Below are 26,343 nucleotides of genomic sequence, written 5' to 3'. Positions count from 1 at the left end.
ATAAACTGCAACGCTGTTGGTGCCGTTTCTTCTTAGACAAGGTGGCAGTGATTGCCTACCCCCACAGCCGGCCTTCCACTGCGCCAGCAAAACCGCCTCCCACCAAAGCGCCGAGGGCTCCCAGAGCGCAGGCGCCCCGGGCCCCGCCCCTTTCCGAAGACTCGGCTCCTATTGGCCCAGGGGCCGGGGTTGAAACGCCCTAATAGCCGGACCGGGGTGATCATGTGACTTGCGGGGGTGGGGATGCGCCGGCCTCTTCCCAGCCAGCTTGAAAGGGTTTGCGTAACCGGCCTTGTGGGCCCTTAAAGCGCTCTGTTAAAGCGCTCTGTGGGCGGCCTGGCCTCAACTCCCTTAGTCTAGGCGCACGAAGGGAGTTGCTCCTAGCTCTCGTCCGTCCCGGGTTCGCTTTTCTTTCCTTCCCGATGCCTGGCTCTTAGATCCACTACCGCAGAGTCTACGGCTGCCAGGAAGCCCAGATTCGAGTGTCCGGAGAGTAACCGGAAGTGCTGTCCCCAGGCCTAGGGGCGGCGCCAGCGGCTGCAGGGTAAGCGCGGCCTGCGGGGCCCAGGGGTGGGATGGATGCGCGGCGGGACCCAAGACCCAGGGCCACAGTCAAGTGGGACCAGCCCCTGTTCCTGGACACTGAGCATGGTCTTGTCCCCCCTGACGGCGGACGGAGGACTGAAAGATGGTCAATGAAAAGTTGAAAGAAGAGAACCTTAGTACGATAGTTCCTAGAGATAATAATAGTAAACACGGCAAGGCACTTTTCAAAGCAATATATATCTTTCATATATATTGAGAAAAAAAGGACGTTGAGTGGATTTTTCTCTTCATCTTCAGTGCAGGAATTAGTTATGTTGCAGTTGAATCTATCTGCAGAAAAATCTGATTTAATCTTCCTATAACCATTTCTTTTTGGAAAACGGAATTATATATAACTGTATATTATATACACTTATCGCGTGCACTTTGGGGTTTGTAGTGGTAGACGAATGGGTCTTTGATCTTAGAAGTTGAGATAATACATACAAAAACAATTAGCAGAAGGAGAAAAAACAAACGAAAAACGAGGCTTAGGGCTTTGTTACGAAGTTGCAGTTAGTAATTATTCAGAAAGACTCCTGACATTTTGTCTAGAGTTAGTCGGAACTGATGGCTACCCGTGGCAGGTACTTCCTGCAGGAGAAACAATGTAAGCAAAGATGGGAAGAGATAAGCTATGGTTGAAGGATGCTCACTAGAATGGAGAGGAAATCAGACCAGTTTTCTAGGCCAGCTCTAGAAAAATTATGAATTATAAATTTCACAAGGTCATCATCTACATTATTGATTTTTCTTCTAGGAGAGGGAAGAATTGAGTGTTGTGAATAGTTCTGGACTAGAGACCTTTTGAAACCAAAAGGAAGATGGTCTTGAGTCTTTCTTGTTATGATAAGTGGCATACCAGGCTCTGTTTCTGTATAAATGTGGATGGGGGCGTGAGGTGGGGCAGGGTGAAAGGAAAGTATGGGAGAAGATATATGGAAAAAGAGAATGGCCCTTTCTTAGCTCCTAAGATAGCAGAGTGGTAAAACTGGGCCCTATCCTACCAACTTAAGGCTATTTTCTACTCCTTTTCAACATGCATGCATATACACGTTAGGCTTGCAGTAATTCCTTTTTGATTGATTTGTAACACAAAGAGGGTAGTATGCCTAATGCTTAGGTAGGCTCTGGAGTCAGAAGATAGGTATTTAGGCTCAAGCCTGTAATCCCAGCACTTTGGGAGGCCGAGACGGGCGGATCACAAGGTCAGGAGATCGAGACCGTCCTCGCTAATATGGTGAAACCCCGTCTCCACTAAAAAATACAAAAAAAAAAAAAAAACTAGCCAGGCCAGGTGGCGGGCGCCTGTAGTCCCAGCTACTTGGGAGGCTGAGGCAGGAGAATGGCGTAAACCCGGGGGGCGGAGCTTGCAGTGAGCTGAGATCCGGCCACTGCACTCCAGCCTGGGCGACAGAGCAAGACTCCGTCTCAAAAAAAAAAAAAAAAAAAAAAAAAGATAGGTATTTAAATCCTGACTCTGGTACTTACTGTTTGTAAGTTGTTGGGTGATTATCTAACTGCTGTAAGCATCAGGTTTTCCATCTGTAAGATCCAAACATTGGTATTAATACCTATTTTATAGGATCCTTGGGAGGACTAAATGAGATAATCCATGTAATCAATGAAAAATAAATGAGAAATTTCCAAGCCTAAGGCCTATAAACACCATCTAGTTTTTAAATAATGCTTTACTAACTTTGTCTCTTGGTCCCATATACCGTTTAAGGATAACCATGAACTCTCGAGTTGTATGAATTAGCCTGTCTGCTTGGACTTTTGTTGTGTTCCAGTTTATTCCTTTCACTTCGACTCTAGGCATGAAAGAGTACTAGTCTCTTCCTAGGATGGGGCAAGAGAAGCATCCTAAAGGAGGGTACCCTGGAGCTAAGACTTGAAAGATGTATTTGGGCTTGCTAGATGAACCAGCCAGGGCTACTGGTCTAGTCTGTTATATTGCTACTGGGGGTCCAAGGGTGATGATTGCCTTTTTGTTCTGGTATTTGTTCACACTTTTCATTTATTCAACAAACGTACTCTAGGTACTAGGGATATTACAGTAAGCAAAAGACTAAGTCCTAACCCTAGTAGAAGTTATATTTTAGTAAAAAGACAAACAAATGAACAAATATAAAATGTGTACCACAAAGTTGAATGGTGATAAGTGCTATGGAGAGAAATAAAATGGGATAAAGCAACATAGGCTAAATTTTCGATAAGGTAGTCAGGGTGTGCTGCTTTTTGAGGAAGTAATTTTCAAGCAGAGACTTGAGTCCAATAAAGGAGTAAGCTGTATGGGAAAGAGCATTCTAGGCAGAAGGAACAGGTGCAAAAAGCTCGGAGGTGGCCTGTGAGGCTGAAGATACGCAGAGGTGCCACATTATGTAGGGCAGTAAAAACTTTGGATTTTATTCTGAGTGTGATAGGAAACAGTATTTGAAATTAGGGAAGTGTCATGATCTTTTTTTTTTTTTTTTTTTTTTTTTTTTTGAGACGGAGTCTTCGCTTTGTCACCCAGGCTGGAGTGCAGTGGCACGATCTCAGCTCACTGCAAGCTCCGCCTCCTGGGTTTACACCGTTTTCCTGCCTCAGCCTCCGGAGTAGCTGGGACTTCAGGCACCTGCCACCATGCCCGGCTAATTTTTTGGTATTTTTTAGTAGAGACGGAGTTTCACTGTGTTAGCCAGGATGGTCTGGATCTCCTGACCTCATGATCCACCCACCTCGGCCTCCCAAAGTGCTGGGCTTACAGGCGTGAGCCACCGCACCTGGTCTTATGATCTGTTTTGAGGTTTGGCACCCACACTTACTTTTTTAGGTGTTGACATCTAAAAAAAAACTTGGATATAAATAGGAAAATTATTTCCTTATTTATTCAGGTTTTTTTCTTCTTCTTCTTCTTAATGCCCCACACTTCATTGGTTGTTTAGCACAAATAAGACACCTTGGACTGATAACTTTAGGGAATAATGTAAATGATTTGCCTGGCTGTGACAAAACTAAGAATCCTTTATTTTCACTGTATTCTCCTTTTGAGCTTAACAATAGTACAAATTTTAACAGACAAAACCTTTAATGAACCCCCCATCTTACAGCTGTTTTTCTGTATCCCTGCATGTCTTTACTTAATTGTGATTCTGAGTTGGAATTCTTCCTTTTCCTTCTAATATTGCTCCATAAATTTTTTCTAGTTTTTGCATAATCTTCATGTTAATCATTAACTGGACAAATTGTTTTATTAGTTATTTTAAGTGGGTTTTGAACAAGGCTTTGCACAAGAATCAGGCATAGAAAATGGGCTTAATACATGTTAGTGGTTTTGTGCATGTGAAGGTAGAATTAAGAAAATAATAGAATCTACCATTTATTAAGCATCTACTGAGACCTAGACATTGAGCTTAGTACCGGCAGTGTCTTGGTTCGTATAGCAACTCTGTGAGGAAAAAAGAGAAAGTTGAAGTTAAAGGAAATTAAGTTACTTACCACAGCTACAAAGGAGTAGAGTGGGAATTTGAACCAAAATCTGCATACAGAGCTTAAACTGTCAGTATTAACCACCAAAATAAACCAACCTTTAGCCACAATGTTTTTTGAAAACCAAAATAAAATACCTTTTAATTTTGAATAAGTACAGACATACAAAAATTGCAAAATGATACAAAGAACTCCCATATACCCTTCACCCATATGCTCTAAATGTTAACATTTTACCATGTTTGCTTTAGGATTTTGACTCTATTAAACAAACGTTTTAGTCTGTTTTGGGCTGCTATAACAGAATACTGTAGACTTGAGTAATTTGTAATGAACAGAAATTTATTGGCTTATGATTCTGGAGATTCGAAAGTCCAAGACAGGGACTGGCATCTAGTGAGAGCCTTCTTGCTGTGTCATTTCATGGCAAAAGGGCAAAGAGAGGGTGAGAGCAAGCAAGAGTGCTCAGAAAGGGACCAAACTCATCTTTTTATGAGGAACTGACTCCTGAAATAATGGCATTAGTCTATGAGGGTGGTGCCCCTGTTACCCACATACCTCCTATTAATACCCATTTCCCAATGTCACTGCATTGGGGATCAGGTTTCCAATGCATTAACTTTGGAGGACACATTCAAAGCATAGCAATACACATATACGTATATATAGATTTTTTCCTGAACCATTTGAGAGTAGGTTGTAGACATCGTGCCTCTTCTCCAACAGAAGCAATCAGAATCAACATCTCCATATGCATGTACAGTACTACTAGCTACATGCCATCCTTAGGAGAACTGAGAAAACAGTCATTCAGATTCATTTTCTGTGGGGACTTCTTTTCTAGAACCTGGTTGAGAAAGCCTGTCCTAAATACTCAATTGTATATTTCCTAAAAACGAGGATATTCTCTAGAAATTATCGTTACCATTATCAGAGTCAGGAAATTAACATTCATAGAATAAGTACTATTATCTAATCTCCAGACCTTGTTTGAACTTAGCCAATTGCTCCACTCATGTTGTTTTAAGACAAAAAGAGAAAAATGTTTTTTGTGGGCCAAGATCTAATTCAGCATCAGTCATTTAATTTAATTATAGTATTGTCTCTATTGTGAACATATTTTCAGACTTTATCTTTCATGACTTTGACATTTTTTGAATATTTAGGCCATTTATTTGGTAGTTTCCCTCAGTTTGGGTTTCTCTGATGTTCCCTCGTGATCAGATTCAGGTTAGACATTTTTGGCAAGATACCTCAGAAGTGATGTTATGTTTTTCTCTTTGCATCATATTAGGAGGCACATGATGTTTTATCTCATTACTGGCCATATTCACTTTAGTTGAAGTACCACTTGGTTAAGGTGGCGTCTTCCAGGTTTCTATACTATGAAGTTACTCTTTTTGTATTTATAATTATTAAATATCTAGTGGGGAGATATTTTCAGATTATGTAAATATCTTGATTCTCATAAAATTTTTCATCCACTAGATTTTTGCACAGTACTCTTGATTGAACATGAAGTTTTTAATTCCATCATTTCTTCTGTATTTAATTGTTTGCTTTTCTAATGCAAAAAAGTTTTCCCTTCTATACACTTTTTTTTAAATGAGTACAAATTCATGGATTCTTATTGTGTGACTAATTTATTACTGTTATTACTTATTTCAGTGTTCTACTTGTTCCAGATTTGTATAGTGGCAGTCCTTCCATCCTGAATTGTGGGTCCTTCTGGCATATTGCACCACTTTTTGAGCACTTCCTTACTTTCTGACACATCAGGATAGTCCAGGCTCATCTTACACTTTCCAAACCCTGGAAACAGCCATTTCTCCAAAGAGTCTTCATTCTTTTCAATGGAGAATAGTATTTAGAAACCCATATCTGAATGCTTGGTATACTCATTACTACTGGGATTTTATTGTTTCCATGACTTCTCAGCAAACATTACTAGGAAAAAAAAAAATACACACATAATTTCACACATACATACATTTCTTTATTCTCTATATAAACCTTAAAATCTTGACTTATACTGATACTTCTAATTCCAGTTAAACACTACAGAGTTGATTCTAGCCTTTTTCTTTTCTATATTTTTAGCCTTCTTCATTGACAATGAGGAATCTAGGTGACATTATCCATAGTATATTTACTTATTTATTCAGTCCTTGGATACACATTAAGTAGTGTACCCTTATCCCGACAGGGGAGAAAACCTCTACTGATTCGAGTTATTTTTATCTTGAGATTGAATATACATAGTCCCAATACTGTGTTACAGAGTTTTTTTTTTTTCCTCTTCTGCATAGTTGTTATTTATTTGAAACACAGGTACGTTTGTTTTTATGCTTTTCTCCTCCATCTTGACTATTTAGTTCATTAGTTCATTCATTTATTGAATATGTAAAATATAATTCTAAAAGTAAAAATATGTGTGTTGTGTCTTCATATTCTTAGAGAAATATGACTCTTCCTCCTCCACCCAATTGTTTTCCTGTGCCATCAGTTCCATTTTTATCTGCCTTGTAATGATAACCAATCTCATTACTTTCTTGTTTTTTGGGGCAAGTGGAGAAATACATATTTTTATTTCTACTTTCTTACATAAAATACAACATACTTTTTTACAGTTTGCTTTTTAAAATTTGTAATTTATCTTGGAAATCACATCAGTTGATAAAGATGTTCCACATTCTCTTTTACAGTTGCATAGTACTCCATTATATATGGATGTACCATAGTTTATTCACCATTTTTTATGTACAGATATTTAAGTTATTTTAAATATTTTTCCATTACAAACATTACTACAGTGAGTAATATTATGCTTTATATTTTCATGTTATTAGAGTTGAATCTTCAGAGTCCATTTCTAGAAATGGGATTGCTGAGTCAAAAGTAAATGTATATCTAGTTTTGTTACATACTGCCAACATTCCCCTGCGGAAGAGATTGTACCAATATGCATTCTCTCCAGCAACAGAGTTTGTCTGTTTCCTTACAGTGTTGACAACGAAATGCATTGTCATACTTTTTAATGTATGCTGATTTAATTGGTGAGAACTGGTATTTCATGTACTTTTAAAAAATTATTTCATTTTCATATAGACTTACCAATTTGCATTCCCCCCAGCAACATATGAATGTGTCTGTTTCCTTACAGTGTTGACCACAGAATGCATTGTCATACCTTTTAATGTATGCAGATTTAATTGGTGAGAACTGGTATTTTGTGTGCTTTTAAAAAATTATTTCATTTTTTATAGACTTTACTTTTTAGAGAACTGTTAGGTTCATAGGAAAATTGAGCAAAAAATACCGAGAGTACCCGTATGTCCCCTACCACTCCCTTTACCCTGAAACATGCACATACCACACACACAGCACACACAGCATCCCCCACTGTTAATATCTTCAACAGAGTGATACATTTCTTACAATCAATGAACTTAAGTTGATACATCGTCACCCAAACTCCATAGGTTACATTAGGGTTCACTCTTTATGTTGTACATTCTATGGAGTATCTATAATTTTTTTTTTTTTTTTTTTTGAGACAGAGTTTCGCTCTTGTTGCCCAGGCTGGAGGGCAGTGGTGCCATCTCTGCTCATTGCAGCCTCTGCCTCCCAGGTTCAAGCAATTCTCTTGCCTCAGCTTCCCTAGTAGCTGGTATTACAGGCTCCTGCCACCAGGCTCAGCTAATTGTTTGTATTTTTAGTAGAGACGGAGTTTCACTATATTGGCCAGGCTGATCTTGAACTCCTGACCTCAGGTGATCCACCCGCCTCAGCCTCCCAAAGTGCTGGGATTGCAGGCGTGAGCCACCACGCCTGGCTTGACTTGCCAATTTTTTAAACTGGTTTGTTTTTTTGTTGAGTTTTAAGGGTATATGTATATTTTTGTATATTTGGGAGATTTTAAAATGTTGGGAATAACAGTCTTTAATCAGATGTGTCTTCTGCAAATATTTTCTCCCAGTCTGTGGCTTGTCTTCTCGTTCTCTAGACGGTTTATTTCATAGAGCAGACATTTTAAATTTTAAAGTCCAGCTTGTCAATTTTCCTCCATGGATCATGCCTTTGATGTTGTATCTAAGAAGTATTGCCAGCACAGGCGTGGTGGCTCACGCCTGTAATCCTAGCACTATTGAAGGCCAAGGTAGGCAGATCACTTGGGCTCAGGAGTTCAATACCAACCTGGGCGACGCGATAAAACCCTTGTCTCTACCAAAAATAGAAAAATATAGCCTGGAATAGTGACATATGCCTCTGGTCCCAGCTACTCAGGAGGCTGAGGTGTTAGGACCACTTGATTCTGGGAGGCAGAGGTTGCAGTAAGTTGAGATCGCACCACTGCACTCCAGCCTGGGTCACAGAGCGAGACCCCCATCCCAAAAAAATAAAATCATTACTATACCCGAGGTCATCTAGATTTTCTCCTATGTTATCCTCTAGAAGTTTTATAGTTTTGTGTTTTATACTTAGGTATCTGATTCATTTGGGGTTTGTAAATTTTTTTTAATTGAGAAGTAAAATATGTATGTATTTATATGTATACATTGTGGAATAGCTAAGTCAAGCTATTTAACATATATTACCTCACATACCATTTCTTGTGGTGAGAACATAAAATCTACTCTCAGCAATTTTCAAATATGCAGTGTATTTTTATTAGCTGTAGTCACCGTGATGTAGAACTCTAGAACTTACCTAGAGTAGAACTCTAGAACTTACTCCTGTTTAACTGAAATTTTGTATCCTTTGACCAATATCTTCCCAACCCCACTACCTCTCAGCCTCTGGTAGCCACCATTTTACCATCTGTTTCTATCAGACTGTTTTATACTCTGTATGTAAGTGAGATTATGTGGTATTCATGTTTCTGTGTCTGTCTTATTTCACTTAATGTCCTCCAAGTTCATTTATGTTGATGCAAATGACAGGATTTTCTTCTTCTTTTTTTTTTTTTTGCATGTAAATGTCTAGTTACTTCAGCACCATTTGTTGAAAAGACTATCTTTTTCTGCATTGTATCTATTGCCTTTGTTCCTTTATCATAGATCAGCTGATTCTATATATATATGGGTATATTTTTGGACTTTCTTCTGTTCCATTTATCTATTTGTCTGTTCTTTCACCATTACCACACTCTCTTGATTACTGTATCTTTAGTGTTGTAACTTCAAGTAGTATAGTAAGCCTTGAAGTTGGGTAACATCAGCAATCCAACTTTGTTCTTCCCCTTCAGCATTCAGCTAATCTAGGTCTTTTACCTCTTCATATAAACTTTGTATCAGTATGTCAATATTTACAAGATAATTTGCTGGGGTTGTGTTGAATCTATAGTACAAGTTGGGAAGAACTGACTATTTGACAATATTGAATCTTCTTATCCATGGATGTGGAATATCCGTCCATTTATTTAGTTCTCTTTTTTATTTCTTTTATTAGAGTTTTTAAATTTTCTTTGCATAAATTATGAACATATTTGGTTAGATTTATACTTAAGGTGTTTCATTTTTTAGAGTGTTAATGTAAATGGTATTATGTTTTTAATTTCAAATTTCACTTGTTTATTGCTGGTATAGAGGAAAATAAATGATTTGTGTATTTACCCTGTATTGTGCAACCTTAACTGTAATCACTTCTTAGTTCCAGGAGTTTTTTGTTGATGATTTTTTTCAGATTTTTACATATGTGATCATGTCACTTACAAAGACAGTTTTATTTCTTCTTTCCTAATCTGTATGCCTTTTATTTATTTTTCTTGTCTTACAGCATTATCTGTCTGTTCCAGTATGATGTTGAAAAGCAGTGGTGAGAGAGAACATTCTTACCTTGTTTCTGATGTTAGCTGAAAGCTTCTAAGTTTTCACCATTAAGTATGATGTTAGCAATGGTTTTCTTGTAGATGTTGTTACCAACTTGAAGAAGTTTCTCTCTATTCCTAATAATGTCATGTATTTTAATTTGCGTTTCTCTAATTATGAGATTGAACAGCTTCTCATATGTTTAAGGGACATTGTTATATTTTTTGTGTGTGAGAATTGTCTTTTGCTTATTTTTGTATCAGATTTTTATTTTCCGTCAATTTTTAAGAGATATTTATATATTAGGTATATTGTTCCTGTATCTCAAATATTGTTACAAATATTTTATCTCAGTTTGCCCATTGACTGTTGACTTTATTTTTTTTTTAATATGTATAAAATGTTTTTGGCCGGCACGGTGGCTTGCTCCTGTAATCCCAGCACTTTGGGAGGCTGAGGCGGGCAGATCACCTGAGGTCGTAAGTTCGAGATCAACCTGACCAACATGGAGAAAGCCCGACTCTACTAAAAATACAAAATTACCTGGGCATGGTGGCTCATGCCTGCATTCCCAGCTACTCAGGAGGTTGAGGCGGGAGAATCACTTGAACTCAGGAGGCAGAGAGTGCAGTGAGCCAAGATCACACATTGCACTCCAGTCTGGGCAACAAGAGTGAAACTCAGTCTCAAAAAAATAAAATAAAATAAAATAGAAAAAAGAAAACTTTTAAAAAAGTTTTTATTTTTAGTCAAATGATTAGTCTTACAGATAGAAAATTTTTGGTACCCTAAGATTAAAGTAGAATTTACTTTAGTTTTCTTGTAGTATCTTATCGTTTCCATGTATACATTTAGATCCCTAACCAATTGGGAGTTTATATTGGTGTGTGGTATGAGATATAAATCAAATTGTACCTATTTTCATGTGGCTACCTTGATGTTTTACCATCGTTTATTAAAAAGTCCATTTTTGCCCTGGTGATTTGAGATGTCATCTTTATTGCATACTAAATTTCTATATGTGTTTGTGTCTATTTCTGGATTTTCTATTCTATTTGTCTCTTTATCTAATTGTGTTTCGAAACTCTGTTGTTTTAATATTAGAAGCTTTAGAGTTTATTTTAATGTCTCATGGGTTTAGTTACCCTTCATAGTCTGTCTTTTCATTGCTTCCTGGCTGTCCTTGTTGGTCTTTTCAAAGTGAACTTGAGTAGCAACTGTATAGCTTAGGCATTGGAGATTTTTCTGTAAAGGGCCAGAAAGTATTTTATTTAGGCTTTGGTGGCTATCTGGTCTCTATTGTAACTACTCAATTCTGCCTTTCAATGCATGAATGAATAAGTATGACCCTATTTCAGTAAAATTTTATTTGAAAAAAACATGTGGCAGGCCAGAATTGGCCTATGGGCCGTAGTTTGCCACTCCTTAGTCTGGTTTCATAAATAAGCTTATTATTTTTATTGAGATTGCATTGTTTATAAATCTTAGGAGGGAACATCTTCATAATATTGAATTGTTCTATACAACAACAAAGGATGTCCTTCCATTTTTTCAAGTCTATTTTTGGGTCTCAGGAGGGAGAAGGTTTTCCTATGGTTTATTTGGCATGGCTATTTTTTATTTATTTCTAAGTAGTCTTATATTGCTGCTGTTATACAAAGGTTGTTCTCTATCATTGTGTGTTCCAATTAGTTATTATTTATGTTTATTTTAAAAACTGGTGGTTTCTATGTGGTGAATTTTATATCCTGCTACCATACTGAATTCCTTTATCATTTGAGTTAGTTTTAGCATTGGTCTTTTGTAGGGTTTTCTAATTATACTATTAAATCACCTCCAATAGAGATAGTTTTACTTCTTTCACACCTCTAATTGATTTTTCTAATTGCATTGATTAATACTTCCAGGTCAGTGACTGAAAAGAGGAATATTGGCCATCCTTGCCTTGTTCCTGATCTTAGTAAAAATTTTTATAGTTTTTCTAACTTAAGGTATTAGATGAAAGAATGTATGTTTTATGATATTAAAAGGAAGTATCTGTTAATTCCCACTTTCTTGAGTGTTTTTATCCAGAATAGATGCTGATTTCTGTTGCAAGTTCTTTCACCGTCTATGGATATAATTACATTATTTTTCTCCATAGGTCTGTATGGGGTATTATATTTAGTGGATTTCCTCATATTGAAAGATAGTCTAATTTTGAACCAATTTTGCAAAAAATTCCACTTGGTCATGGTATATTATTTTCTTAATGTGGTGTCGATTTTTATAGTATTTCTCACATTAATAAAAAATGTTAGCCAGGCATGGTGGTGTGTATCTATAGTCCCAGCTATTCAGGAGGCTGAGCCGGGAGAATTGCTTGAGCCTAGGAGTTTGAGGCTACAGTGGGCTATGATTGTGCCACTCTTCTCCAGCCCGGGCATCAGAGCAAGACCCCAACTCTTTAAAAAAAAAAAAAAAAAAAAAGGCAGTATTGGACATTAATAGTTTTTATACTCTCTTCATCAGTTTAGTTATCAGTGCTATTTTTGTTTCACAAAAATAATTAGGAAGTTGTTCTTTGTTTTCAGTGCTCTGGAAAATATGTATGAAGCATTGTATTTATTTGGTCTGTGTAGGTTTGTAGAATTCTTTTGTGAAACAATGTGGGCCTAGTGCTTTTTGTGGAATGGTTCCTTTATAACTTTTTCTGTTTATTCTCTGCAAATTGGTGTTTTAAAACTTTATGTCTTCAATGGAGTCAACTCTAATAAATTATGTTTCATAAAGAAACACTTATTTCATAGTTAATCATATTTATTTATATAGAGATTTGCAAAGTGGTTTCCTGTATGTGTGTTTTTTCTGTTTGGTGGTTTTTCTTCCTTGTCATTTCTTATTTTGTAAATGTGTGCTTTCTCCCTTTTTTTCTTCTTTAAGTTACCTAGTGGTTTATCTGTTTCTTTAAGTTTTACAAAATAAGTATGATTTTGATTTATCATTAGATTTACTCTTTTTGTGTTCTGTAGTTCATTGATTTCTCCTTTTATCTATTTTTGTTACTATTTTGATTTTTTTCCCATTTAAAAAAATGATAGAGACAGGATCTTGCTATGTTGCCCTTGAACTGGTCTTGAACTCCTGGGCTCAATTGAAATTTATTTTTTTATTAGCTTTTGATCTAAGAATTTAACTTGTTCAGTTTAAGTCTTCTGTTTTTATTGATTAAAGAAATATAGGCATAAACTGCTTTAAATTGATCCCATAGATTGTAATATGTAATATTTTCAATTATGAATACTTAGAAATTTTATTAAATTTTTCATTGCCCTTTTTACTGAAGAGTTTTTCAATGGTTTATTTTCCCCCCATTTGAAAGGACCTTTTGTTATCTGATATTTTAATAAATTTCTAGTTTTGCTGCAGATTGTTTCTTATAATGTTTATGAGAATTAATGACGCTTTCTTTGTTACATAATATATGACAGATTTTTGTGGATGATTCATGTGTGGTTGAAAAGAATGTGTACTTATCATGGCATACAGTTTAATATAAATAAGATTTACTTATTAATTAGGTTATTTAGGCCTTCTGCATCATTACTTCTTCTTGGTCCAGTTTGTATGTCTTTTATTGAGAGTGGTATATTAAGCTTTCCTATTATTAATACTTTATCTCTGTTTCTTTGTACCTGTGTCTCTGTTTTTCCTTTGTAAATGTGCCTGCTCTTTAATGTGATACATAGATAACCATGACTTTAGTGTAATTTAGAAAGTATTATTATGTTTAATGCTTTTGGCTTGAACTCTGCTTTGCCTGATATCAGGATCAAAAGCTCTACTTTTATTGTTTCTGTTTGCCTAGTGTTCCTTTTCCCACCTGCTTACTTTTAGCCTGCCTGAATCACTTTGGTTTAGGTGTCTTTTGTATTTAGCATACAGTTAGGTCTTGCTTGTGAGCCAAAATGAAAATCTCTTTTAATAGGTGTGTTAAGCTCACTTATATTTATTGATATAGTTGATGTTTGGTTTTAACAATGTCATATTATTTATTATAACTGTTTTATTACGTGTTTTTCTACATGATAGGTTTTCATAGCTCTTTCGTGACTTTCTTTTTTGAATGTTTGATTTTTGTTACATTAGCTACTTTCGTACTCAGATTTATTTTATTTTATTTTATTTTTTTGAGGTGGAGTTTTGCTCCTGTTGCCCAGGCTATAGTGCAATGGCATGATCTCGGCTCACCGCAACCTCTGCCTCCTGAGTTCACATGATTCTGCTGCCTCAGCCTCCCAAGTAGCTGGGATTACAGGCATGCACCACCACGCCTGGCTAATTTTGTATTTTTAGTAGAAACAGAGTTTCTCCATGTTGGTCAGGCTGGTCTTGAACTCCCAACCTCAGATGATCCGCCTGCCTCGGCCTCCCAAAGTGCTGGGATTACAGGCATGAGCTACTGCACTCGTCCATACTTAGATCTTTTTTAATGCCTTTAGTCCATTAAAAAATAAATTTCTATATTTAGCCTTTAATTATTTGGTTTTTAAGGTTTTTAAAATTTTTCTTTTCTAAAAGGCCATTTTAGCTTCAGATGATTTTTTAGTTTAATAGTATCTTTTAACTCTCACCTGCCATTAATACAACATAGTAATCCCACCTTATTCGTGGGGGATATGTTCCAGGACTCCTGGTGTATACCTGAAACTACAGATAGTATTGAACCCTAAATGGTGTTTTTTGTTTGTTTGTTTGTTTGTTTGTTTTACATATTTGTGATAAAGTTTTTTGTACTTAGAGTGGGTTTTTCTTTCTGGCAATAAATTTTAGGTCAATCTTGCCCACTGCCAGCTCTCTTCTCTTTACCCCACATTCTCAGATTGTCCTTGCTCTCACTGATAGCTTATGGCTAGAATGTGAGAGACAGCTATATGGGATTTGGTGACAGTGTGGGCTTTGTATAGTACATTTGTTCATCTTTTTGTTACTGCTTTTAAAGGATGTATTGAGAGATTTGGATTTCTGTAGCCACCATTATCCCCTCTGACTGTGTTTTATTACCACGTTCTTTATATTTCTTCTAGAGATATTTTCCTTTTTTTTCTTCATATTTAAGTCAGTTTTCTGTCCATTGACTTCCATGGCCAATTTTAAATAATTGGTGTGCAAACACTGCATGTTCTCACTTATAAGTGGGAGCCGAACAATCCGAACATAGACACGGGGAGGGGAACAACACACACTGGGACTGTAGCAAGGTGCGGGGGCAGGGAGAACATCAGGAAAAATAGCTAATGCATGCTGGGCTTAATAACTAGGTGATGGGGTGATAGGTACAGCATACATTTGCATAGGCACACGTTTACGTATGTAGCAAACCTGCACATCCCGCATAGGTACCCTGGAACTTAAAATAAGAATAAATAAATAAATGATGTGGAAGCTTATAGGTTTTCTGAAAAGTCTCAGTTGACAATTATGTTTTACAGCTTCCCTCACTTCTGTATTTAGGGCTACGTTGAGTTTAGGCCCCAGGATACTGAAGAGGACCAAAAGGGGAAAAAAAAAAAAGGGAAGTAAAATCACTGCTAGTTGAATGGCATTTAAAATTCTGGTCTTTCCTGACTTGCATGCTATGTGCTTTTCAGAGTTGTCAAATAACTGGACCATGCATTCTGTCCAGATTTAGTAGTTGGGTTCAGTAGGATAACATTGGTGACATGTGTTTACTCCATCTCACCTGGAACTAGAGCCATAAAACATGTCATTTTAATACTAGCAGCTATGAGCTAAGTGTCATAGAGACCCTCAGCTGTATGGCCCTATATGCTGCCTGGGTCCAAGTAGTTCCATTTTTGCGTCTGATCCTCAGTAGCAGGAAGGTTGTTGAGGGAAATGAAAGTCCCGTTAACCTAAGGATAAGGCAAGTTAAAACTTCTAGAGAAACATCAATGGCTAATTGTGGACTCTTTAACTTCTTTTTGTGCCCCTAATTGACCACCTCCTGGGTTGTTTGTGGTTGAAATATAAAGCAACTTAGGGTGTTACAAATTTTGAATAACCAAAATTGTGACAATTACGTGGGTTCCAGTGGTAGTAAGGTGGTAATTTTGTTATAATCCCAAAAATACTTTGTAGTCTCTATTATACTTTGGATCAGGACAGCCTGAGTTCATGTGGGGAAGATAATGGCTTAGTGTTTTCTTTTTTTTTTTTTTTTTTTTTTTTGAGACAGTCTCGCTCTGTTGCCCAGGCTGGAGTGCGGTGGCCGGATCTCAGCTCACTGCAAGCTCCGCCTCCCGGGTTTACGCCATTCTCCTGCCTCAGCCTCCCGAGTAGCTGGGACTACAAGCACCCGCCACCTCGCCCGGCTAGTTTTTTATATTTTTTAGTACAGACGGGGTTTCACCGCGTTAGCCAGGATGGTCTCGATCTCCTGACCTTGTGATCCGCCTGTCTCGGCCTCCCAAAGTGCTGGGATTACAGGCTTGAGCCACCGCGCCCGGCCACTTAGTGTTTTCAAGATACCACTGAGATTTAGTGTTAGAAGCCCTTTGCTGCAATGTTGTTATAGTTACAAAGGAAGCCATAGATTGTGCAGATGGGTTATAGATTCTGACTAAGGAGTCATATAGGATGATTTAAGACTCTACAGAATTGAATTTAAGGGATTAGATAAGAAAACCCATCTGTTCTTTTTAACTGTAGTTTACCCATTGTTAAGTCCTTTGAGTGTAAATGACCTAGTGCTAAATTCTCTCATTTATGGCTTTTTATCCTTTTCTTGTCTTTGTGTTTTACAGAATGCTATCTTCCCTGAGAAGTCGAATTCTCAGGATCAGGAATGCATGTTTTCTTCTGTCTGGATTCTAGGTAAGCTACAGTTACTTCAGTATTTTGAAGTGTCCCTTCTCTTTCCCAGTCTCCATCTCATCAGAGTACCTCCCATTCTTTGTGACATTCAGTCCTTTTGTCAGACAAGGAGAGAAATAGAATTTCAATGAGAATTCATTCATGCACTTAGCAGATGCTTGTTAAGCACCAACTTTGTACCTGGCATTACTTTATATGGTAGAGAAAGATCATCAAACGAAACAGATATGCTTGTCATATTTTAGCAATAGACAATAAACTGAATAAAGTGAATTATGTAGTCTGTTAGAAGGTTTTGAGTGCCATGAAGAAAAGTAAAACAGAAAAGGGGAATAGTGAATGCTGGGGCATGAAGACTATTCACAACTTTAAACAGAGTGATTAGGAAAGGCCTTCCTCAGAAATGACATCTGAAAAAATAGTCTTTGAAGGAATTAAGAGAAATTCATGCACACATCTGGAAGAAGAAAGCTGTAGGCAGAAGAAAGAAAGCGCAAAGGCCCTAAGGGGAGTATGTCTGGATGAGGAACAGCTAGGAAGCCATTACAGCTGGATTAGAACATGCAAAGAGAAGAATAATATAAAAGGGTGTCAGAGAGGCAGTGACAGGCTAGCAGGGCAGCTCAAGTGGACCTATTGGGCTATTGTGAAAGTAAGAAATAAAGAGTGGTTTGGACGAGAATGTAACAACAGAAGCTGTTGAGAAGTGGTTCGACTCTGGATGTGTTTTGAAATGGAGCCAACAAATTTGTTGATGGCTTGATTGTGAGGTATGAGAAAGAAGAGTGCAGGATGACTCCAAGGTTTTAGCCTGAAGAAATAAAGGATGAATTTGCCATTAACTGAGATGAAGCAGGCGATAGGTGCAGTAGATCTGGCATCCAGCCCCAGTGTAAGTCCTTTGCTCACTTCCTTTGACTATAAGGCAAAAGCAGATACTTGCCATTTAGCTCTGTAAACTCAATTTAGTAAAAGAAAATAGGAGTAATGCTTGTGATACTTTAGGCTTTGAGGATTGTGATTGTGACAGTGACAGAGTATACTCTGGTCTTATAGTCTAAGGAGTTCTGTGATACTGTGAAAGTCACCTGAAAGATGTAATTTGGACCAAAAAAAGTAATTTCTAGGACAATTCATAGATCATAGAGATATGCTCAAATATTTGTGAAGGGGGCCTGCCCCTCCACACCTGTGGGTATTTCTCACAAGGTAGAGACGAGAGACTGAGAAAAGATAAGACACAGAGACAAAGTATAGAGGAAGAAAAGTGGGCCCAGGGGACCGGAGCTCAGCAAGTGAGGACCTGCACCGGCACTGGTATCTGAGTTCCCTCAGTATTTATTGATCACTGTCTCTACTATCTTGGTGAGGGGGATGTGGCAGGACTATAGGGCAATGATAGGGAGAGGGTCAGCAGGAAAACATGTGAGCAGAGGACTCTGTTATAAATAAGTTTAAGGAAAGGTGGTGTGCCTGGATGTGCACATAGGCCAGATTTGTGTTTGACTTTACACAGACATCTCGGTGCAGTAAAGAACATTATTGCCGCCAGCATGTCTCACCTCCAGCCATAAGGCGGTTTTCTCCTATCTCACTAAATAGAATGTACAATTGGGTTTTACACCGAGACATTCCATTCCCAGGGACGAGCAGGAGACAGATGCCTTCCTCTTATCTCAACTGCAAAGAGGCCTTCTTCTTTCACTAATGCTCCTCAGCACAGACCCTTTACAGGTGTTGGGTTGGGGGACAGTAAGGTCTCTCCCTTCCCACGAGGCCATATCTCAGGCTGTCTCAGTGAGGAGAAACCTTGGACAATACGCAGGCTTTCTTGGGCAGCGGTCCCTGCGGCCTTCCACAGTGCATTGTGTCCCTGGGTACTCGAGAATGGAGAATAGCGATGACTTTTACCAAGCATACTGCCTGCAAACACATTTTTACCAAGGCACATCCTGCACAGCCCTAAATCCCTTAAACCTTGAGTCAATACAGCACATGTTTCTGCGAGCAGAGTTGGGGCTAGAGTTACAGATTAACAGCATCTCAAGGCAGAATAATTTTTCTTAGTACAGATCAAAATGGAGTTTCTGATGTCTTCCTTTTTCTACATAGACACAGTAACAGTCTGATCTCTCTTTCCGCCACATATTTGAAATGTAGAATTTTAATCACTGTATTTAGCATAAACATGTCTGTTTTGTTTAGCTTGTCTGCTTCAGTTTTGACTTCCCTATTCTTGTTAGCCTTGCAGTGCATTTTTCTCCCATTATGTCCCTCTGTGGTCACAATACTACATTTCTTGTGGATCTGTGTTTTGACTCTGAAGAAACTGCACTACTCCCACCTCATTCAGTTCTTTCTCCTATCCCTTTAAATTTTAGAACAGTTCTGAGTTGACATTTGAAATCTTGGTATATCTTTTTATATTTATAAATAACTTTTACTTCAATAAAAGTAAGTAAAAGTAGCAGCCTCTGTGCCTTTCGCAAGGAAAGCATACAGATTGCTGAATGGAAATTGGAAAACTGTGGTTAACAAATTGATGAAACAGAATGTTATCTATCACCTTATTACCCACAGGTAACCATGTTACTACCATGTCTTTTAGATCCTTTTGACTTCCTGTTTTCTCTGAGTGCAAGTGTTATTTGTGTTCTGGTTCCATTACACTTAGTAATTTGCTGTATTCGGTGAGCTTTAATATCATTTCCTTTACAAATAGGCTCCAATCTAATATCTAGTTTCTTGGATACTGGACCTTTTTGATAATTTAAGGAACTGTGTACCTTCTCCCCAGAAAAGTACACATATACTGAACATTTTGCAGTCAGTTTCAAAGGTTTCAAAAATTACCTAGGAGTCTGTGGATGCCAAGTAAGAACTCCTCTTCTAGGTTTGAGTACCTACTGTGTGCCAGGCACTGTTCTAAGTGCTGGGGAAGCAACTGTGAATGAAGTGAGCCAAAAATCCCTGTCTTTTAGGGGCTTACATTCTATGGAGAAAAAATCAAAAAGGAGAGGAGTATTGTTTGTGTGAGTCAGCTGGGATGGAGGTGTGGTACAGTTTAGAACAGGGCGGTTGGAAATGACTTCACTGAGAATATGCCAGTTGAGCAAAGATCTGAATGAGGTGAGAGAGAGAGAGCCTTGAAGATTCCTGGAGGAAGAGCCCTTCAGCCAGGAAGAGATACCAAGGCTAAAGACCCTGAAATGGGAGTGAGTCTGTCTTATTTGAACAACAGCAAAAACTCAGGGTGACTGGAGTGCAATGAGTAAGTAGAGGTAGAGCAGAGAAATGGATCGGAGTAGTAACTAGGAGTCAGATTTCTTAAGAGCTTGTAGGTTTCTAACAGGAGTGGTTTTGGTGGAGTAATGAGGGTTGAATGTTTAATTGGTGTATGTTCCAGAAATCTTGGAATACAAAAATTGGAGACAATGAACAGGTTTATTTATTTCAAAGAGTTTTACTGCAGAGAGGAACAGAGAAATGGGAGAACAGCCTGAGTGTGAAGCAGTTGAGAGGCTTTTCTTGTAGATTGTGCTTTTGTTTTTGAGAAGAGAAATAATATTGGAATGGTCCAATAGGAAGGAATAAATTGATAATGCAGGAAAGGGAGGGTGGAATTGCTAGAGTGATGTCCTTGTGAACAAAGGAGGGGGGTATACAGATGGAAAGGCTATCTTTAGGTTGAGCAAGGGAAGTTTGCCATTTATGGTAGTGGAAGGAAAGATGCAGTATATGACCACACTTAAAAGAGGTTGTTTGACGTGGTGGGAGCATGTGGAAAGGATTTTGGTTTTGTGTATGCAGTGTTGTTTTGCTTGCTTGCTTCCATTTTCTTAGTAAAATAGGAAGCAAGATTATCAGGTCATACTCTTTAGGTGATGGATGGGGGGTTCTGAATGTATGAGGGAGAGGTTCAAACATATGAAAAGATCACTGAAGAGAGTTAAGTGTGAAGGATATGGAAAATGGCTTCTTTTCTTCCTTTTATTTCTGTTCTTTAGTCTATTTTTGGTAGTTGATAAATGCATTGACTCATTACTCCCTCTGAACTCTCTTGAATCAACCTAACTTTTTAAAAGATACTTGATCCTTTAGGCATTTCTGTATGTGTGCATACCTCTAAACTACAGAATGAGGTGGAAAACAACTTTTACAGCTTTTCACCATGTGAAGAAACACCTGTTATAAATCTATGTTCCAAGCCTAGACTTTTATCCATAATCAGTCAGGATTTTTCTTTTTGAGCAAGTTATGTGCTTATATAATCATATCAAAGCAGAATCTTAAGCCCAAGCCCCTTTGTCATAATAATAGTGATAGTAAGAGCCAAAACAGAGGGCTTACCAGGAGATTCGTAGTGATTTAATGTTCCACGGGACCATGTAAGGTAGTTTCTATTATTAATCCACTTTACAGATGAGGAAACGAAGCACACAGTGGTTAAGAAACTTGCCTAATATCACCACTAAGAAGATAGAGTCATAGAAACCTTACTTTTCTCTCTGGTCACTGGGAATTCTAATGATTATTAACTACTTTCTTCCAAGCTTTCTGCAGAAAGGACTCCAGAGATACTCATTGACGGTCCCTTTTGATTTGCTTTCTTCATGAGCAGGCATAATAATTATTAGTCTTGTCTTGATTTCTCAGCTGAAGCAAAGAAAGATGAAGAGCTCTTGTTTTAAAATTACCCAGATTCATAGAGGAAAGAGTTCTTACTTGTAGTTTCCCATATGTATTGCCGATCAGTTTTATATTAGCAAAGAGGAAAAGCAAATAACTGATTTCACGCCATATAAAACCTAGAAGACTTAGGGCCTCTGATACAGAGTTTGTCTTTTCTGCAGTGATTTTAATTTTGAGAATTATTTTCTTAGTTGTAGGAATATAAATAATATTTCTACTTTGTCTCACAGGGTTGGAAATACCAAGTAAGGAATTAACATATATGATGCTGGAAACTTGTAGAGGCTCATGACTGAAAGGCCTGAAACAGATGTATCTTCCAAGTTTTTATCAAGAAAATGACTGTGAGGGCAATGATGGGTCAAGAAGACCAGTGGAAAACTCCCTAGGAGAGAGCCATAGAAAATGTACACTTCAGAAGAGAGATGTAATCAGAGAACTCAAAAAAGGAAAATATATAATGTATGCCCTCAGAAGGGTAAAAAGATTTTTATTCATGTGCATGAGATTACTCAAATAGATGGTCATATATACCAGTGCCTTGAATGCAAGCAAAACTTCTGTGAAAACTTAGCTCTTATTATGTGTGAGAGAACCCATACTGGGGAGAAACCTTATAAATGTGATATGTGTGAGAAAACCTTTGTCCAAAGCTCAGATCTTATTTCACACCAGAGGATCCATAATTACGAGAAACCTTATAAATGTAGCAAATGTGAGAAGAGCTTTTGGCACCACTTAGCGCTTTCAGGACATCAGAGAACACACGCAGGTAAAAAATTCTATACATGTGACATTTGTGGCAAGAATTTTGGTCAGAGTTCTGATCTGCTCGTCCACCAGCGAAGCCATACTGGTGAGAAACCGTATCTATGTAGTGAGTGTGACAAATGCTTCAGTAGAAGTACAAACCTCATAAGGCACCGAAGAACTCACACAGGTGAGAAACCATTTAAGTGTCTCGAGTGTGAAAAAGCTTTCAGTGGGAAATCAGATCTTATTAGCCACCAGAGAACTCACACTGGGGAAAGGCCCTACAAATGTAATAAGTGTGAGAAAAGTTACCGACACCGTTCAGCCTTCATTGTACATAAAAGAGTTCATACTGGGGAGAAGCCCTATAAGTGTGGTGCCTGTGAAAAATGCTTTGGCCAGAAATCAGACCTTATCGTACACCAGAGAGTCCACACAGGTGAGAAGCCGTATAAATGCCTGGAATGTATGAGAAGTTTTACTCGGAGTGCCAACCTAATTAGGCACCAGGCAACTCACACTCACACTTTTAAATGCCTTGAGTATGAGAAAAGTTTTAACTGTAGCTCAGATCTTATTGTACATCAGAGAATTCACATGGAAGAGAAACCACATCAGTGGTCTACGTGTGAGAGTGGCTTCCTCCTAGGTATGGACTTTGTTGCCCAACAGAAAATGAGAACTCAAACAGAGGAGCTACACTACAAATACACTGTATGTGATAAAAGCTTCCACCAGAACTCAGCCCTTCTTCAACATCAGACAGTACACATTGGTGAAAAACCATTTATCTGTAATGTGAGTGAAAAAGGTCTTGAGCTTAGCCCTCCCCATGCATCAGAAGCCTCACAGATGTCTTGACCAGGCAGGAAGCTGTAATACCAATATTAAAAATTATTTACGTATCAGAGAACTCATTAAGATGAAGACAAATCTCAGACTTTGCTCAGAGCTCAGAATTCAGTGGGGACCAGAGAGCCTGCAATTGGAAGTAGGAGAAATTCTTTGCCCAGAGAGCTGCCCTCACAGAACACCTCATCCTCACTCCAATGAGAAAACTTCAGATGCCCAGAGTTTTTGAAAACTTTCTGAGCTCAAATTTGATCACTCACAAGAGGATTCATACAAGTGGGAAACCTTACAAATGCCCTGAGAGCTTTCTAGCAATGCTCAACCCTTCTCGTTATAAGAGAATTCACACCGGAGAACAACTTTTTAAATGCCTTCAGTGTCAGTCGTGCTGCAGACAGTATGAACATCTCATTGGATCTCAGAAAACCCACCCTGGGGAGAAGCCCCAGCAAGTGTGAAAAAAGCTTCTAACAGAACTCTGACTTACCCATCAGAGAAGCCATACTGGTGAAAAATTGTATATTTGTCTTAAGTATGGCAAAAACATTCATTGGAGAGCCTTACTTGGGTTTGCAACCCCAAAAAAACGCCAATCTGAGGAAAGACTACAAGTGTCTGAATGAAGAGTGCTTGTTAGTGATCAACTCTTGTGGTACATCAGGGAACTCACATAAGTGAAAAAACCCATACTTACCTTGAGTCTGAAAAAACCTTTGGTAGAAGCTCCTGTCTTATTGGGCCCCCAAAAACCTGTTCTGCAATGAGAGATTTACTTGTGGGTGAGAATCTATGTACATATAATATGTATGAGAAGAACTGTTCTCATAGTTAGTTGACTCATATGATAGAGAGGACTTTACATGAAATCAGTATGAAAATAGTCTTTTAGATACCCAGAATCTTGTTCTGGGAGAAGCTAGGGCGGGTCAGAGTAGACCTGATGGTTAACTCAGGTAAAGATGCTTTTCTTTTATCTGAACCACTTAATGATTGCTTTACTTTTACTTTTTAAAAATTTCGGAAATCCAATAAAGGAAAGGACTGTGACCTTATGATAGAAGGTGTGGCATGTGTTACTGTTGGGGGAAAGGAGTATATTGACTTTGCCTTGGTTGATATTTTTATGCTTGTCTAGGATGGGACTAGAGTGTTGATAGTAACATGGCAGCCTTTTGGTGGCAGTGAAATGAACTAAGAAGCTAGGGAGTAGCTATCCTAGATCAAAACTCTCCCAATAGTTTTCCCTTTGCAGGACCAATCTTATAAAGAGAGAGCATACTCAGCTTTTTACTTAGTGTCAGTTGAGGCATACTCTCAAAAGTTTTTTCCCCTAAAATATCTTTCAAGTTTTTGCTGGTATTTGAAATTTCAAGTTTAGAAATTCATTTCTTTTTAACTCAAAGTGCAAATTTCATATAATGGTTATGATGGTTTTAGTGTCCATATTTTTGTGACTTCACTTATCATCTCTTTCAGCAATAGATACCCACAATCAACTCCTAGTAAAATGGCTACAGGAAGACTGAAAGAAAGGTTTAAGCCTCAGTAGGCATAGAGTAAAAAATCACATAATGATGCATTATTAATATAAGAGTAAGGCTTTTTTTTATTTTGAGTATCCTAACTCCAAACCTAGTGTTCTTTTCACTCCATTATCCTGCTGTTTATAGCAAATCAAGACCCATAATGATACATCTTTCATTTATTTCAGTTCTGCCAAGGAAAGAGAAAATACCTTTTAATCCCAGGGAAAGGATTGCAATCACCACATTATAAGGTATATATTTGGCATGGAATGCAGAATTCTAAATACTAGAAGGGAAAAGTAGTTGGCGGATTCATCAGAGGCTTAAGGATAAGTACTTGTTTCCAATTTAAAAGTATAATTAGGATTGTCTTTAATGATCTCTAGAAATACTATAATTAATCCAGAGATCTATCAATGGTCACATCTCAGTTTTTTTTCTTCCCTCAGATTCAAAGACATGTAATACCAATACTTCAGATTCCTGTAGTATTTGGGACTTTGTAGACTAGTGAATAGATATTTTGTTACTAGTCCAAATCCTCTGATTTTGGTTTGGTTTGTCCTAGCAGATCCCTGAGCTTCAGAGAGTATTGCCATTTGGATTCATGGAGTTGGCGAACTGCTACACTGCTACCTTGTGTATGACTCTAAGCTTTGATCCTAATGACTGGTTGATGATCATGATAATATTAGGACCAGTGAATATAGCTTATAGTGATAATAAGGATTCTAGGGTATTTTTCTTTCTTTTAGAAAAAGATCCTGGAAGTTTATTTGATCTGACATGTTTTCGTAATTTTTAGAAATAGCGCTTGTACCATGAAAAATGCCCAGTATGATAAGGCACACAAGATGTATTTTTTTCTCTTTGGTGAAAATCATGCCTATCACTAGTATATGTTTGACATTTGTAATATACTTAAAATAGTATTGGGTGTGAGGCATGGTGGTGATGAAAAGTAGTCCTTATGGCTACTTGTTAGTCATTAGAGAGAACATGGAGAAGGGGTCAAAGTTGGTATCATTAACAGGGCAATGACTTGACCCTCTTTCAACTGATCTTACTGGTAGTTGTCTCTAGTTTTTAAGTAAATTAATGATGGACCATCCCTCAAACAGAGAACTTTGGGGGTATGAAACAAGACTGAGGGCTTTTAACCATGGGAGAAAAAAGGTTTTGGTATTATTCATATAGCATAACCTGAGGTTGGAGAGGACCACTTGGGAGCCTGTAACCAAAACTAGATGGTAACTTCTGGGATGGATGGAGGTTCCCTTGAAGCAGTGCCAACCTAAATCTACCTCAGGTAAGTAGTTAGATTAACTTTTTCAAGATTTCAGACCAAACAAGGCAACTTGTATTCAGTTGATGTATTCCTATGCTTTAATGTTTTTGTTTGCCCTTAATTCTTAAATAAACATTTGTTCTGAAAAACTCCATTTCTGTCTCCACTGTACTGAGAGAAACAGCATTTCCTCTACACTTGCATTAGAATAAGTGGTTAATAATGTGATACTTAGACCTGGAGGTAGAGATAACCATTGGACCATCTCGTAATTCCAGCAATTTTGGATGCTGAGGCAGAGAGGAACGGAAGGAATATTGTCTGTGCTGTGCTGTGGACATTGGATCCTGTTGGAACCTCTGCACTGTATTCCATAAATGGGGCTAATAGTTTGAACTGACCATGTTTGGGGCCCTGCTGAAATTCAGTAGCAGCAAAACCATCTGTGGTTTTTTTGTGTGAGTAACACCCTCAAAATTAGAGAAAATTTTAAATTTATAATTCCCAG

At 37.9% G+C, this 26,343-nt stretch overlaps 1 protein-coding gene across 4 annotated transcripts; it reads left to right on the top strand.

The window, feature by feature from the left end:
• The first annotated feature begins 233 nt into the window (after window positions 1–233).
• ZNF322 (zinc finger protein 322) lies at window positions 234–25,989 on the top strand. Of its 4 annotated transcripts, XR_004056936.1 has the most exons (5): window positions 253–544; window positions 16,655–16,724; window positions 21,647–23,800; window positions 24,733–24,798; window positions 25,119–25,989. XR_004056936.1 is itself a non-coding variant. In XM_030929354.1 (4 exons), exon 4 carries the CDS (start codon window positions 21,822–21,824, stop codon window positions 23,028–23,030), a length of 1,209 nt encoding a protein of 402 aa, XP_030785214.1. In that variant the 5' UTR covers window positions 253–544; window positions 9,838–9,876; window positions 16,655–16,724; window positions 21,647–21,821; the 3' UTR covers window positions 23,031–25,989. The 4 variants fall into 4 exon arrangements, 2 of the variants coding, with proteins under 2 accessions (XP_010362708.1, XP_030785214.1); XR_004056935.1 differs by having other exon boundaries at window positions 24,733–25,989; XM_030929354.1 differs by adding an exon at window positions 9,838–9,876 and having other exon boundaries at window positions 21,647–25,989.
• The last annotated feature ends 354 nt before the right edge of the window (window positions 25,990–26,343 follow it).

Source organism: Rhinopithecus roxellana, chromosome 4 (assembly GCF_007565055.1).
Source record: "Rhinopithecus roxellana isolate Shanxi Qingling chromosome 4, ASM756505v1, whole genome shotgun sequence".
NCBI classification, from domain to species: Eukaryota; Metazoa; Chordata; class Mammalia; order Primates; family Cercopithecidae; genus Rhinopithecus; species Rhinopithecus roxellana.
The sequence above is the reverse complement of the archived record's forward strand: the minus strand, read 5'-3'. Positions and strand labels throughout refer to the sequence as shown.